The sequence below is a fragment of the Rattus norvegicus genome, chromosome 2 (genome assembly GCF_021556685.1).
Source record: "Rattus norvegicus strain SHRSP/BbbUtx chromosome 2, alternate assembly SHRSP_T2T, whole genome shotgun sequence".
In the NCBI taxonomy this organism is placed as follows: domain Eukaryota; kingdom Metazoa; phylum Chordata; class Mammalia; order Rodentia; family Muridae; genus Rattus; species Rattus norvegicus.
Genome location: NC_141535.1, coordinates 184825567 through 184841036, shown reverse-complemented (window position 1 = coordinate 184841036; position 15470 = coordinate 184825567). Strand labels below are relative to the sequence as shown.

The following is a 15470-nucleotide window of genomic DNA, read 5'->3' as shown; positions in this document are numbered from 1 at the left end:
CCCCGTGAGCACACTCTACCTACAAAAGAATTACCAACAGGCTGCAGCCTGTACTCTGGCTACTCTCCAGCCCACTGCTGTCTTGCAATGTATTCAACAAACTGTTCTTCCCCCATAAACATAGTTATACATGTAAGTAAATATGCATATATGTATATGTTCCTTTTTCTTTTTAAGGGAGTCTCATTTCGCCTGGGCTCACCTGCAACTTGTATAACCAAAGATGACCTTGAACTTCTGACCCTCCAGCCTCTATGTCCTGAATGCTGGGTTTACAGGCGTATGTCCCTCCCTGCTGGGAATAGAAACCAGGGCTTCAAGTGTTCTAGGGAGGCAGCACAATACCATCCAATCTGCATTCCCCAGCCTGGCAGCTGCACCTTTTGCATTGATGAGTTCCTTACCAGCTGATAAGAAGTTCTTTATGGGGTCTAGGTCCCTGGTCACAAGACGGGGCAAACGAGGCTGGATTTAAGGGAAAAGATAATAAGTTGGTGCTTGCCATAATCTCTGAGATTATAATGAAAGACCAGGGGGAAATGAAATTCATTACATAAAAAGTATACTTCTGCAGAAATGTTGAGTTACTTCATAAAGTTAGACCTGTTTATCGTCAGCGCTAATTCACTAACTTAGATGTTTGCTGTGAGAATAGCATACAGATACACGAGTAAAACACTACAGGCAGTTTTTAAAAGCACATCACATTATGGTTAAAGTAGTGGTTTTCAAAGAATTAATGCAAAGCATTGTTGGCCATTTGGAATTGGGAACCTGAGGCTATGGAAGTGCATAGTTACAGTTCAACACTGTAACTGCTGATGGCAGCAGAAGAACCAGAGTGCAAGGTCAGGCTGGCCACATGCCACGTTTGTGTCCAGCCTCTGCTACAGAAGACCCTGTGTCAAAAAGCAGTAATAAATAATAAAACGTAAAGTTTTGGGGAGATCTGTTCACTTGAGACAGATTTTCACTGTGCCGTTTAAGCTGGCCTTAGGCTTGTAGTGAGCGGCTTGCCTGGCTCGGCTCTGGAGTGCTGGAACCGTAGATACTGCCAAGCCTTTAGCCAGCTTCACACTTGAGGCTGTCAAGCCTGTGCGCTTCAGTCTGTCCTTTTCTGCCATTATCTGCCGATGGACAGTGCGGTGGCACACAGCCCAGGAGCAGCATAGTCCCCTCAGCACGCTCAGCTTGTGAGGAGGCATGCTCTGTAGCCTGCTGCCAACGAGGGCTGCGCGGATGCCTGGGAGTGGGTGACATCACGTTCTGTTAGGGCCTGGGTCTGGCCCAGGCAATGGAAGAGAACAAATAAATAAGGGAACTGTAGTAGGCTGTGCCAAGCACAATGAATTAATCTACTGTTGTCAAAATTTTTGTAAACCTTAAAGGAGGTTTTAAAAAAAAATTTAACATTTATTTTCTGGAGGGAGTGGAACATGCAGAAGCACATGTGAAGTCAGAAGACAGATCGCAAAAGGTAGCTTTGTCCTTCCACCATGTAGGCTCTGGGGAGCAAACTCGGTCATCAGGCTGGGCAGCAGCACCTTTCCCTGCTGAGCCGCCTCAGCCTTACAAGAATTTTAACACCACAATGATGAAATCCATTAGGATTAGGGACAGAGTAAGGACAGGGTGAAGGTCCAGGGTTTGAGTCCCTTTGTTCCCCTTTCCACTGCACCTCATTCCGTTTCTGTGGATGCGGTCACAGCCCACCACCTCAGGACCCGCCACACATGCAGCCCTCACTCAGGCATCAGCCGCTGTCCAGCTCGCTCAGACTTGAAGCTTGGTGGTCAGTCTGCTGAATGAATTACAGGTTCTTTTGTTTTTAATTCTCCAACAGTTTTAAATTATATGAAATATCAAAGAACTGTGCCAGGCATGGTGGCACACACTTTAATCCCAGGAATTGAGAGGCAGAGGCAATCAGATCTCTGTGAGTTTAAGGACAGAGAGTATTCCAGGACAGCCTGGGCTACTGGGAGAAACCCCATCTTAAAAAAAAAAAAAAAAAAAGAAGGAAGGAAGGAGAAAGAAAAAGAAAAAAAGAAGAAAAAGTAAAATAAAATATCAAAATCCACAATCTGGATCCTGCCATCTTCTCATGGTTATACCACACGTGCTTAGCTTGGCAGGGAACATAGTTCTGGCATCTCCGGTCAGGCGGGCGGATGCGTTGCGGCCCTTTCTGATGACTAAGACAGTAACTTCACAGGCCAGCCATGTGGCTGCAGGGCAGGCTCCCACCAGGCCTCACAGCCCAGGGACTCCAGGGCAGGTGGCAGAGCCAATCTGAACCAATTTCCACAGCCACTATGGCCTCTCACACTCACAAAGGAAAAACTTAACAACAACGTAAGGGTCAAGTTACAGAGCCAGGGAAGGAAAACCTTAGGAATTCCTGTAGCTGGGGCAGATAATTGGAGGACGTACTCTCCTGTAAACCCAGGAGGGTCTGGTTCCCTGCTCTTTCATTAGTGATAGCAAGCTGTTGTGACATCTTGGCTTGTTTTCTTTTTACTTTTTTATTGTGTTTCAAACCTCTACCTCCCTCCCAACCCTCTTCCATCCCAATCCCTTCCAAGAGGGGAAAGGACACAGAGATCTCTTGACTGTTTCCTGCTGATTATAGGGGATCCTTGGGGGCAAGTCCAGTCTTCATCATCAGGATATCTCCACCCCTTTCTCCTCAAACCACAGCAACAGCAACTGGAAGCAGCCACTGCCTTCGGCCCCTCGAGCTCGCTCATTTCTCCAGTCCCCAGAGTTAAACCATCGACAGTTATTACACCACTGCTAGTGCAGGAGGCGAGTCATCGTCACCTGTGAAGCAGCCTCTCACCCAACGACTGGGACAAAACAAACAAACACATGTGCACATAACATGACTGGGCTCTTAAAGAGACCAAGACTCTCCCTACAGTGACATCACTCTTGCATTGGCATTTGGGGATGAGAACTTCTCTTCACCCCAGTCAATTTTCTTAAGTTTCATAGGCATGAGTGTTTGCCTGCCAGGTCCTGTGTGTGTGCCAAGGAGGCCAGAGACCATGTCAGATCCTCTGGAACTGGAGTGACAGTGATTATGAGCAGCCACCATGTGGATAGTGAGAACTGAACCCAGGTCCTTTCTAAGGGCAGCCAGTGCTCTTAATCGCCAAGCCATCTCTCCAGCCCTGCTAGCCATTTTCCTTATCAGTACTAACTCTAAATGTTGTAGTGACATTTTTAAGAATTCTGGAGTTTTGGTTTCTTTAAAAACACAAAGGAGGGCAGATACTATAAGAATGTGCTTTCAATTCTAGGTGTGGGGCGGTGGACTGCTTAGGACTGACCAAGGCAGCTGACCATGATTTATTGCCTTGCGCTCTAACAGAAGTGTGGTTTGTCAGCTACAGATAGTTCCTGCAATTGCATGACATTTGGAATTCTGGGAACTTTTCAGGAAGATATAAATGCCAGGCCCAGAGAGGTGAGGTGGGGTTGGTCGTTAGGGAGGCTGGTTGCAGTTTGTCTGTAGCTGTGGTCAAAGATAAAACAATTAAATTTTTTTTGATTTCTGATTTTCCTCATTCCTCTCTCCCATCTATGTGCAGTTCTCTCCTATCTAGTGTTGGGATGAAACGTGTGTGTGTGTGTGTGTGTGTGTGTGTGTGTGTGTGTGTGTGTGTGTGTGTGTGTGTGTGTGTTGATGTACACCTTTGAACCCAATTCTCAGGAGAAAGATGCAGGGAAATCTCTAAGCCTCATCGACATAGTGAGTTCTAGGAGTGCATAGACCCTGCCGCTAAAGTCTTTTACTTGGATGTGTACAAGTTAGTTGTGTGGCAGAATATTAAGAGAAACATGCTGTGGTAAGCTTGTTCTTACTATTTGGTTTGCTCCCTGGTTGGGGTTAGATCACTTAGGTTCTCCAGGTTGCCAGTGTCCTCATCTGGCATGGAGTGGTTTTGATCTCCACCATAACATTCAACATTCGCTGTGGTTTCTTTGAACTGGGATCATTTGGTTGTTTGTTGTTTCAGAATGAGGGGTTCATAAGCTCTCAACCCCTGATTCCCTTGCCTGCCTTTACCTCCCAAGGACAACAATTAAGGGAGCGTCCAGCATACCCGGTTCACTCCTGGTTTCTGTGAGGTGCAAATAGTTTATTTTCATTGAGTTTCCTTGCTGTGTCTCCTATGGATGGAGCCAGTTACCCAAAGTTCTCTGTGACTTTCAGGCTGTGTGGCTCCTGTTACAAAGGAGTTCAGGAGTGGCAGGCATTGCTTGCCCTAGCAGTGTGTGGCCTGTGTGGGTTATTGACCAACCAGTGTCAGCTGTGACACAGTGAACACTCTGGAGTGTGGCTCTTGCCTATGATTGTGTGTCAGGTGGGGGAGCCGCCTTCCATGCAGCCTGTCTGTCAGACTCTAATCCAGTGATTCTTTGCTGTAATGTTTTACTAGTTCACTATTAAATGTCCCATATTCTTAAATCATCAATACTAATTTAGGTTTTTTCCAAGTTTTATAGATTTATTTAGACTTTCAAGTTATTGCCTAAAAAAGGACTCTAAGGTCTTGGGGAAATGCAGCCCATCATGCTCTAGGGGAATCCCAGTGCTCATTCCCCAATTGAGGCTGATGACACTGGCCCCCGAACCAAAGTTAACAGACGCAGGCTAGGGAGCAGTGAGCGCACATGAGTGTGTACCTAGCTTTCACAAGTCCTGGACTTCTTGACAGAGTCCATGTAAATCAGGTGTGGTGGCTCACACTGAAATTCTGCATTTGGGAGATAGAAGCAGGAGGATCATCCTTAGCTATGTAGTGACTTTGAAGCTAGCCTGGACTACATAAGACCCCGTCTCCACTGTTCCTAAAAAGTATACGTATGGCTTAGTTTTCTTTGAGACAAGGTCTCATGTAGCTTAGACTGACCTCAAACTCCATATGTAGCTTGGAATTTGAGATCCCCCTACCTTTGCCTCCCAAATAAAAGGATCGTAGTGATACCTGGCAAGTTAAAGTGCATTTGAACCAACATTTCAAAATGTATTTATGCATAGGACCGACCGATCTCTCTTCTCTTCTCTCTCTCTCCCTCTCCCTCTTGCTCACTCACTCGCTCGCTCTCTTTTATTTGAGAGTTTGTTTCTTGGAACAGAATCTCACTACATAGCACAGGCTAGAACTCTTGGTGCTTCTCCTACCTCACCCTCTGGGTGTTGTAATTACAGGGTATGCTGCCACATTGAACCCCAGAACCTATCTTTATTGAGCACTGTTAACACCTTAGGACATTTTTAGAGAATATTGTTCTAGTGAATTCCCTGTGCTCTCTCCCCCTGACTTAGTTATAAAAGCTTTTCAAACAGTTACTGTTGCTCAGGCCTATAATCCTAGCATTTAGGAGACTGAGGCAGGTTGAGCAGCCTGGGCAGAGAGTAAGGCTCTATCTTAAAACTCAACCAATGTTTTTTTCTTTTTCAAAAATACTTTGAATCATATTTCAAAGAGAATGAGGTATTCTTCAAAGAGAAATATGTATTCTTACTTTTTTTTTTTTTTTTTTTTTTTTTTACTAAACGCGACGTTTTAAATTCACTTTTGTTATCTCTAGCTAATTTAGAAGAAATCGAAGAAGGAAATTCTCTTGACTCCTCAATCCAGCAAGTGGTGGGGAGTGGAGGCCAGAGGGTCATCACCATAGTGACTGATGGAGTCCCTCTTGGTAACATCCAAACCGCAATCCCTACTGGAGGCATTGGCCAGCCGTTTATTGTAACTATGCAAGATGGGCAGCCAGGTGAGTTACACCGAGTAGACAACTGCTTGTTTACAGATACTGTAGGCCTGCCATATTCCCCTAAAAATGAGGCATTAAGACAGATTGCAGGAGGCGGGGGACGCCCAGAGAGGACAGAACAAAGAAGCTCTTAGAAGAAACAATTGCCAGGCTCCCCGTCTGCGTTAGTTTCCCTAGGAGATGGAGTTTGTGAGGGAAAGTGAGTGCTTGCATCCACACGTGTGCATGCCTGTGGGATCAGCACAGGGAATGTGGGCCACCTTGGGCTGCACAAAAGGACATCTTAAAAAACAAATCAGAAGACACAGTAGAACGGGGTAATCAGGTACTCAGCACCAGGGAGGCAAAGGGAGGAGTATGGCTAAAAGTTCTAGGCTAACCTAATCTACATAGTGAGTTCAGGGCCAACCAGGGCTGCAGAGAGAGAGATCTCACAAGACAGGCTTAGGATGCACTCAGTTGTAGAGTGTTTGTGTGCCCCATAAGAGAGCATCCTCCACAAGTCAGGGAGAGAAGATTCAGAAGGAGTGAAGCTCCCATACCTTGGTCTCTGACCCCAGCCTAAATTCCGTAAGGAAACAGGCTTCTGTGACCTGCTGTAGGCACTTTCATGGTCTGTAGTGACGGTTCTAGCAGGTGACTACTGGCTGGTACCTACTGAGTGTGCCCTGCACTTGTACAGAGAAGATGATGTAGGTCTAGAGGTCACGCATGTGCAAACCCTTTGCAAATTAACTCAGTGTACTCTAACTTTAACCCCAGCAACTGCTCCCTTTGGGATCTTCGAATCCTTTTGTAGTCAGATATATGCAATTGAGAGTTTTCTATAGAATCCCCTGTGTAAGCCAAGTACTGGGGCTCATGCTGTGACCTTCAGTTTCCTCCTGCTTGGGCTGCCTTTCTGATTTCTCTGGCCACCTTTTGACTTAAGCTCGTGCTCCATTGTTTTGGGTTTTGCTTTGTGAGACAGGGTCTTGCTTGGTAGCCCTGCTGCAGACCAGGCTGAGCGCTAGCCGAGATGTGGCTGCATCTGCTCCTGAGCACTGGGACTAAGGCCGTGTGCGCCCAGAGCTGGCGACTCCAGACATTAAAGAGATAGCACAATGTATCGGGGCATGTGGGTGACTAGAGATTCTGAACACTAAAGAGAGATCGTAGAAATCACGTCAGGGGGGTGGGGTGTGGCTTGGCGGTAGAAGACTTGCTTCGCCTGCCTTACAAGAAGCCAAGCCCAACATACAATATTAGACTCACTTTTCTCTACTTACAGTCAGACAAGCCTCCTCAGTATGTTGTGTGCTCACTTTCTCCCATGGTGTGCTTTGGCTTGTAGTTCTAACTGTGCCTGCTGGTCAGGTTGCAGAGGAAACGATAATTGAAGAGGAAGAAGAGGACGAGGAGAAGTTGCCTTTGGTGAAGAGACCGAGGATGGCAGAGATGACAAACAGTGTTGAGGAAATGAAGGTAATGAGTGAGTTCTGATCAGTGAGCAAGGGGGAAGGAAGGATGTGGGCGCCCTGGTGATTAGGGTCGAAGCCCTCTTGACTCTTCTGTCTTTTCTTGGGGATTCTTACTGTGCAGACACCATTTGCTTTACAGGAAGGCAGTGAAAGAGAGCTACTGCAGCAACAGCTCCAGGAGGCCAACAGAAGAGCCCAGGAGTACAGACACCAGCTCCTCAAGAAGGAGCAGGAGGCAGAGCAGTACCGGCTCAGGCTGGAGGCTATGGCTCGGCAGCAGCCCAACGGAGTGGATTTCACCGTGGTTGAGGAGGTGGCTGAAGTGGATGCTGTAGTGGTGACAGAAGGGGAAGAGGTAGAAAGAGCAACACACGCCATGAAGTCAGGAAGGACCACGGAGCCTCACACTAGTGTTTCCATAGAAACTGTTTCCTCCTAACAGCCACAACTTGTGCTCGTCTTACTCTTTTTAAGAAGAAAGTACAGAGGCAAGTGTCGCATACAAATTCGAATGTCCTTAAGAAGGTAACAGTAGCCAGGCTCAAGGCCTGAGCCTTGGAAGGCTGCATGTGCAGTTGGAAAACTCAGCCATTTTAGGGGTATCGGAGGGACCAAAGGACCAGGACCAAATCTCTCCGCTCATATCGTTGCTTTAAACAGAGTAATGGGCATTGTGGGTTGATTTTTTTTTTTAATAGTTAGCTTTATATCAAAAGATTTTAACTCAATACTTGTAATACATATACACCAAGAGCCTTTAAAAATTTCAAGTGACCTGAAGATTTGCCTTAGATTTATGAAGCTGACAAGGTTGTAGGAAACCTCCTCTTGAGGAAGAGTAAAGGCTATCATACATTTCTAAAGGAGCAGGCACACAAGTTCTTCCTAATTAATTTACTAAAATGAAATCTATAAGCCAGGCATGGCAGTACACACCTTCGATGTCAGCACTCAGGAAGCTGCGACAGAAAACTTTTTGACATCAGCCTGAGCTGAAGGGAGTCCTTCAGTAAAAGGGCCAGATGTTGTGGTGAGTGCCTTTAGTTCCAGCACTGGGGAAATAGACACGGGCGGATCTCTGTGAGTTCAAGGCCATGTGGTCTACATACCAAGTTCCAGGCCAGCCAAGGCTACATACATAGTGAGACCTGTGTCCTAAAAAGCAGAACAGGCCGGAGTGGAGAAGTGGTGGGTTTGGAGCTTTGCTTGCTCTTCCAGAGAACCTTAGCTCCATCCCTAGCCCCCGGATCAAGCTGCTCACAAGTACATGGAACTCCAGCTCCCAGGGATCATGTTCTTTTTTGACATGTGTGGATAACCACACATATACATTTATATATACATATAAATAAAAATTTTAAAAATTAATAACAAAAAATAAGTTAAATGCAGTCGTTCACACGTTGGGAACCAGAAATAGGAAGATTGCCATGAATTTGAAGTCAGCCTGAGCTCCGTAGTGAGTTACAGGCCAGCCTGGGCTACTATGTGGGACCTTAATGCAAGGGAAAAACAAGTGTAGTGGTGTGCACCTCTCATTCCTCCGCTTGGGAGGCAGAGGCAGGAGGATCTATGAGTTTGAGGCCAGCCTAGTCTACGAGAGAGTTCTGGTATAGCCAGGGCTACATACAGAGACACTTCTTAACAAAGAAGGTTTGATTTATGATTGCCCGATAAATTGTGTATCTGTAGCTTAGATACCAGTATAAAAAGAAAAAACAAAATTAAGCTAGGCATAATGGTGGATCTTGTAATCCCTGCACTTGGGAGGGTGAGACAGAAAATCGCTATAACTTGTTAGAGGTAGCTTTGGCTTCAGTAAGATCTTTCTCAAAAAGTAACAACAGAAACCCAGAAATGACCAGCTGTGGTGGCGATGGGCTCTCGTCCCTGCACTTGGGGAGCAGAGGCATGCAGGTCCTTGGGATTCTAACTAGCTTGGTCCACGTGGTCAGTTCCAAGCCAGCAGGGTTACCCAGACCCTAACAAGGAACAGAGAAAAAACAAAAACAAGCCCTGAGGAAGTAACTCAGAGGTAGAACATGCTGCTTAGCCTGCAAGAAGCCCTGGGTGCGTCCTTTGGCACCGTACGATTACAAGGAGACAAGGCCAGGAGAGCAAAGGAAACCATTGACACCAAACCTAAAAACAGGAGAGAAGCTGTGTTGACATGGCAGTGTGTGCGAAGCCATGCCTTCCAGGCTGTGTTTCCAGAGCACAGGAGGTGGCCAGACAGAGACTTCTGGGCTCCAAGTCTCTGCTCTAGAGATGGAAACTGGATATTGGCTGGACTTTATAAAACCACAAGCAGGAGGATCAGTTTTTTAAAAAATTTAAATTAATTTTTGTTTGTCATTGTAACAATATCTTGCTTCCAAACATCTATTTATATAAAATCAAGCTCAAAACTCTTTAAAGTGTATACAATTTGGCCAAATTTTCTATATCACATGGGACACTGGTGCTTTCTGTAGCACTTAGCATCCTGTCAAAAAGGAGTGTGGCAGACATAGGGACTGACCGGGCTGGGGAGGTTTGTCCCTGTTTGATTTTGTGTGAGTGCATTGCTGCTTCTCTCAGTGTGGCCAGTAGAGTCTGTGCCCTAGAGTGCTCAGGTGACAAAGGGAGTGGGTGTCACTGCCACAGCCAGGAGCCAGCCACACACCCAGGCCCTTTGCTGACCTCCCTTCTCCCTTTGCTCTGTATATTCCCTCTGCTCAGACACTTTTGCAAAGATTTTCAGTGCTGGGTATTTGAGAAAGGGTTGGGACGGGTCTCTCTAGCATGAAGTGGATGTATGTGTTTGTATAGCTGGACACTACTTACGCTTGTTAGCAGTCAGGAACTACAGGAGGAAGATTGAGTTCAAGGCCAGCTTGAACTACGGTGTGTGAGCCTTTCTCAAAACCACAAAAACAAGACAGCTGAACATTGAGCCTCATGCCTATAATCCCAACTCAAAGGGTCACTGGTGTCTCAAGCTGAGACTTCTAGGCAATACAGTGAGCTCTACTCTAGGGTAGCATAGACCACAGAGACTAGAGTCCAGGAGGAGAGCCCTTGTATATCATTCTATGAGGTCCTAGTCCTAGTTCAATCCCCAGGAATGCAAAAAAACAATGTTTGAACATTTTTTTTTTTTGGTTCTTTTTTTTTTTCGGAGCTGGGGACCGAACCCAGGGCCTTGTGCTTCCTAGGCAAGCGCTCTACCACTGAGCTAAATCCCCAGCCCCGTTTGAACATTTTTTTTTAAACAGGGTGTGATAGTACATGTCTATAGTCCCAGAACTGGGAGAGGAGGCAAGAGGTCAGAAGTTGAGGGTCATCCTTGTGATTTATCAAGTTTGAGGCCTGTGTATACCCTGTCTCCCCAAAGTGGGAGAGGAATATGAGCGCAGAGAGGGCTTTGGGATAGGTAATGTAGACTTGCTTCCTTTATTGCAAATTAGAAGAAACCAGAGGGACATGTGCCAAGTACACATTTGATTGACTGTTGAGAATATGGTTTCCTAATTAGTGATCATGAAGAAAACATGCATTTTTAACCTGGAAAAGGGTTGGCAGTTAACTTGGTTCTGTTTACCTTGACTAGTATAATAATTTGTTGTAGTGTTCCAGAGGTATAGAATCATTTCTGGCTCAAAATAGACTGAAACATAATTCTCCAAATCACATTTAGCAGAATTGACTATTAGGAGTTTATAGGTAAAAATAATCATTTTAAAATTAACCTTCACTGCTGGCACTGTGGCTAGGTCTGCTCCACAGATCTGAGCATCAGAGATTATTCTAGTGTGTTGAGAGCATTGTGTAAGCACAGGGAGGAGCTGTGTGTGGTTAAGACGGTGGCTTCATCTGCTGTGGATCCTTCTGTTTGCAGGGCTCTTCTGAGACACCCTGGGAATGGGGTACTAGCAATAAGCTGTCGTGGGTGGCATTTCAGAGCCTTGGTAACTAGAGAGAGTAAGTTTCTTCATAGATGGCTTTTGTTTACATTCCTAGAGCATATGTTGACTTTAATTCCCTTCCTTCTTTAAAGGAATAGATATTAACTCTGCAGAGGAGAGCTACGCCTGACCACCTCGTTCTCTTGAGTAGTGCCTGTGGGGATGGGAGTCTGTCCATTGAGTCCTCCCTTCTGAGCAGAGCTTCTTTCTATCTTTAGGGAGGGCTGGTTCCGTTGTTCCAAGTCACTTTTGAACATGAGGTCTCTGAGATAGAAAAGAAGAGATGGACAATGTCTTAAAGAGGTTGACAGGAAAAAAGGTTCTCTTTTATTTACTTTTTTTTTTTTTTTTTTTTTCCGGAGCTGGGGACCGAACCCAGGGCCTTGCGCTCGCTAGGCAAGCGTTCTACCGCTGAGCTAAATCCCCAACCCCTTTTATTTACTTTTTAATAGACATCTATCATCTCAAAAAGGAAGTAGGCTTTGCTTTTTGATTACACTGCTCTGAGTGGGAGAGGGTATGGAAGAGAGTGATTCCAGTTAGTTAGAAGTATTGAATAGTCAAACATAGGGCAACATGTGTGAAATCCCAGCACACTGGGAAGAAGGTCAAAGCAAGAGGATCCAGGGTTAGAGGCCATCCTGGGCTACATGAAGACAGTGTCTCAGAAACAAAAGATGGGGCTGCAGAAATGGCTTGGTGGATAAGAACACTTGCTATATGCAAATTTGAAGACCCAAATTCAGATCCGAGTACCCACGCTAACAAACCAGGCATGGTTTCTGGCACACCTGTAACCCCCAGTCCTCTAGAAAGATGAGGCAGGAGGGTCACTAGGCCTGGCTAGCTGCCAGCCTTGCCCAAAAGGTGAGTCTCAGGTTCAGAGAAAGACTGTCTCAAGTGGATAGGCAGAGAGTAATGGAGGAGGATACCCAACATCATTCCCTTCTACCCTCTGCCCATAGATACATGAGCCTGGACACACACACACACACACACACACACACACACACACACACACACGTGCACATACTCCACACTCACATATATATATACAGCACATACAAACACACAAGTAGAAATTAAATATCAAATACATTAATTACTATTTCATGACTTCACATAACCGGGGCGCCACTCTGTATCCCAAGCTGGCCTCAGACTCAGGGCAGTCCTCCTGTCTCAGCCTCTTGAGTGCTAGGACTGTAGGCATCCTCATCTGGTTTGGTTGACCTTAGATCTTCTGAGTTAAGACATCTCAGCGGATTAGTGGAGCTGGATTAGTGAGAATCGAGTAGCAGGTGAGGTGTTCAGAGCTGGGGCTCGAGCAGGGACAACACCAGGCTTAGGACTCCAGTAAAGCTGCTACAGGGACACCAGTGTTAATTCAGGGCTGTAGATTAATGCAGTTAATTGTAGACCCTACATTTGCATCTTGGTTGTAAGTCTTTCACCCCAGTAGAGAAAAAAATGTTACAACTTCTGTTTTTCCTGGCTTCAGGAAATTCATGACAGATATATAATGTGCCTTTCCTCCATGTTCCTGCCTCTGGGCAGTGCCAGAGCAGAGCCCTCATGGCTGACATAGGAGAAAACAGCTTTATGGAGTTTTTGCTCTGAACTCTGTGCCTTAAAAGATATTTTTCTGTCAGATGTATATTTACTTTATTTTGTTTTGTTTCCAGTCTTACTATGTAGCTCTGGCTGCCTAGAACTTGCTGTGTAGACCAGGCTGGCTCAAATGTATAGAGAACCCCCTGCTTCTGCCGTCCCCTCCTGAGTGCTGGGATTAAAGGCACCCTATCCCTTTGCTGGGTGCATCTCAGTGTATTTGTATGTAAGTACATAATGGATCTTCCAGTTTTCTCTTTGAGGTTAAGCTCTAAATTATCTGGGATAACCTGGAAGCTTACTAAGTTACATAGAAAGGGTTTCTTTGAATTCCCTTAATCCAAAGGGAGGTACATGGAATGCTGGGAGGGTTAGGGGAGGGGGAGCACTGAGTAAGGATCACTGTGGGAGTTGAGGCCCAGGGAGATGGTCCATGCTCAGGGGAAAGCAAGCAAATACAAAGACACCATGCAGTGCACAGTGACAGGGATCAAAGTGAGCTTCCCCTCCATGGCTGGTTGCCTTTTATGCCTGTTGAAGCTGCCTTGACACTTCAAAAACCCCTCAGAGCCAGGCATGGGTACACCTTTAATATCATGGCTCTCTGAGTTCCAGGCCAGCTAGGGCTATACAGTGAGACCTGTCTCAATGAGAAATGAAAAGCCCTCTAGCTTCCAGGCAGGAAAACCCAGATGAGGGGCTGCAAACGGACAGACACCCTGGGTTCTGCATTCCCAGCTCAGGATCTCATGTTGAGAGATAACTCACTCTGAGAATGGTGAAGCGGTCATTGCCTAACATCCGCCACTTCTAATGCTGTAACAGCCGAGGCAGGTGGTGAACTCTTGTCAGAAGTTGAAGAGTGAGCAGGAGTCACTTTTTTGTCCCAGTTTATTGGAGACTAGCTTGCTGTTCTCTACTCGAGCAGATGAATTTACGCCAAGACTCCCAGCACGCACTTTATGCTCTTACCTCTGTTTTGTGTTTTGTTTTCTTTCCTTGAATTGGGGTCTCACACTAGCCCAGGACTCCCAGCAATCCTTGTGCCTTAATCTCCCATGTACTAAGATTACAGACTGAGCCACCATGCCAGACCGGCTCTAGCTCCATTTACCATGGTGCCTCTACACTTTTCAGACTTTGTACTCCATTTTCTGTTACTTTACTTACCAGGAGACCAAAAGCAAGAAGGATGTGAATTAGAATTAAATAGCTTTGAGCCTCTGGTGCTGCCCTTTTAAACATTTTAACCTCTCTAGGGTTAGGGGGAGGAAGATAATTCCTAAACTCTATACAAGTAATTAGGTGTGTTAATAGCAGGAAATTGTGATCCTCTCTACCCCCCACCCTACTACTGTTTCTGCTGTCCCACGGCTCTTGTCTTTGGAAGGCTTTGCCAGGCACTGGAACCTAATTAGTCGGTCATCTCTAATCTGTGGGACTCACCTTTCCTTTCTCTCCTCCTTCCCAACCACATACTTTGTTCTGAGGTGATTTGTTTCTGAGAACTAACTAGGTTACCCCTCTGTTCCCACGTAGTTTCTGGCGTCTCGCTATGTCAACTGTTACAGTAGCAACTGTGCTCGCTGGCCTGGCCCAGTGTGTGCTCTGCCAAGGCCATGGAGAGGAGGGTGCCCCGGGGTTCTTCTCAGTGTTGCCTTGGTTTTCAAGTTGTCCGGCAGCTTTATGTATAGTAAACTTTCAGGAAAACAAAAGTTTCTTTTTTATTTAGGATAAACAGTTTGATTCTGATGCACAAGCTTCCGTGTATATGTGTGTGGATGAGCATCTCTGTATGTATACCTATATAGATCTATATTATATATACAATTTTGTACTATCGTTTAAAATAAAGACATTTCTTAATAAAATGTCAGTGTTGTTAAATTCTTTACACCTTGGTGAAAAATGTTTCTACTGTCTGTTACACTGAGCCAGTCCAACTGGCTGCATGGTACATGTCTCAAAGCCCCAGTGCCCTAGCTCTTGCTGCCTTGGTTTCTTCTTTCTTCTATTTGGAGACAGGGTTTCTCTGTGCAGCCCTGGCTGTTCTGGAGCTCACTCTGTAGACCACGTTTGCCTTAAACTCAGGGACTAAAGGCATGCACTGCCGTGCCCATTCACTCAGTTTCTTTCATGTGTGGGGAGCGCCACACTGAAGGGCTAGCGTAGTATGAAGAGGACTAAACAGTATTGCCACCATCTTGAGGCAATCAACTTGCCCTTTTGCTGCCCAGAGATCATTCCAGCTGGGTGTATTGACAGTGTGAACTCCCTGCACAGAGAGAGAGAGAGAGAGAGAGAGAGAGAGAGAGAGAGAGAGATCCATCCAGCGAGCTGGGGGGAGGCATGAGGGTCTCACCTGATGTCTCTGGCTCCTTACCACCTATTGTAGGTAAGCAGCCTTAACAAAGGTCTGTGGATAAAGGCTTTTCAGGTGCCACCCCTTTTAAGTAACCCCTCACTTAGGATCTGTAAGGCACACCAGTAAACTCCTTGGTTCCAGAGTGAATTCCTGCCTCAGTTTGCCATTGAGACCTTAGAAGGAATTTTTAACAATACCCCCATAGAGGCAGCTCAGAGTTATAATCTCAGTACTCCTGTGAGGAGTGGAGCCAGGACAATCCAGAAAGCCCGAGGGCCTCCTAGTCCGGCAAACATG

General features: G+C 45.9%; 1 protein-coding gene across 4 annotated transcripts in view; it reads left to right on the top strand.

The window, feature by feature from the left end:
* Positions 1 to 14673, top strand: part of Gabpb2 (GA binding protein transcription factor subunit beta 2) — a 40134-nt gene extending 25461 nt beyond the window's left edge. For 2 of the 4 annotated variants that reach the window (XR_015661372.1, XR_015661371.1), the window contains exons 6-8: positions 5605 to 5790; positions 7147 to 7254; positions 7390 to 8621. Coding sequence is in view for 2 of the 4 variants with exons in the window: in NM_001433085.1 (NP_001420014.1) it covers positions 5605 to 5790; positions 7124 to 7254; positions 7390 to 7689 (617 nt within the window). In the remaining 2 variants the exon portion in view is untranslated. 4 annotated transcript variants of the gene reach the window in all.
* The last annotated feature ends 797 nt before the right edge of the window (positions 14674 to 15470 follow it).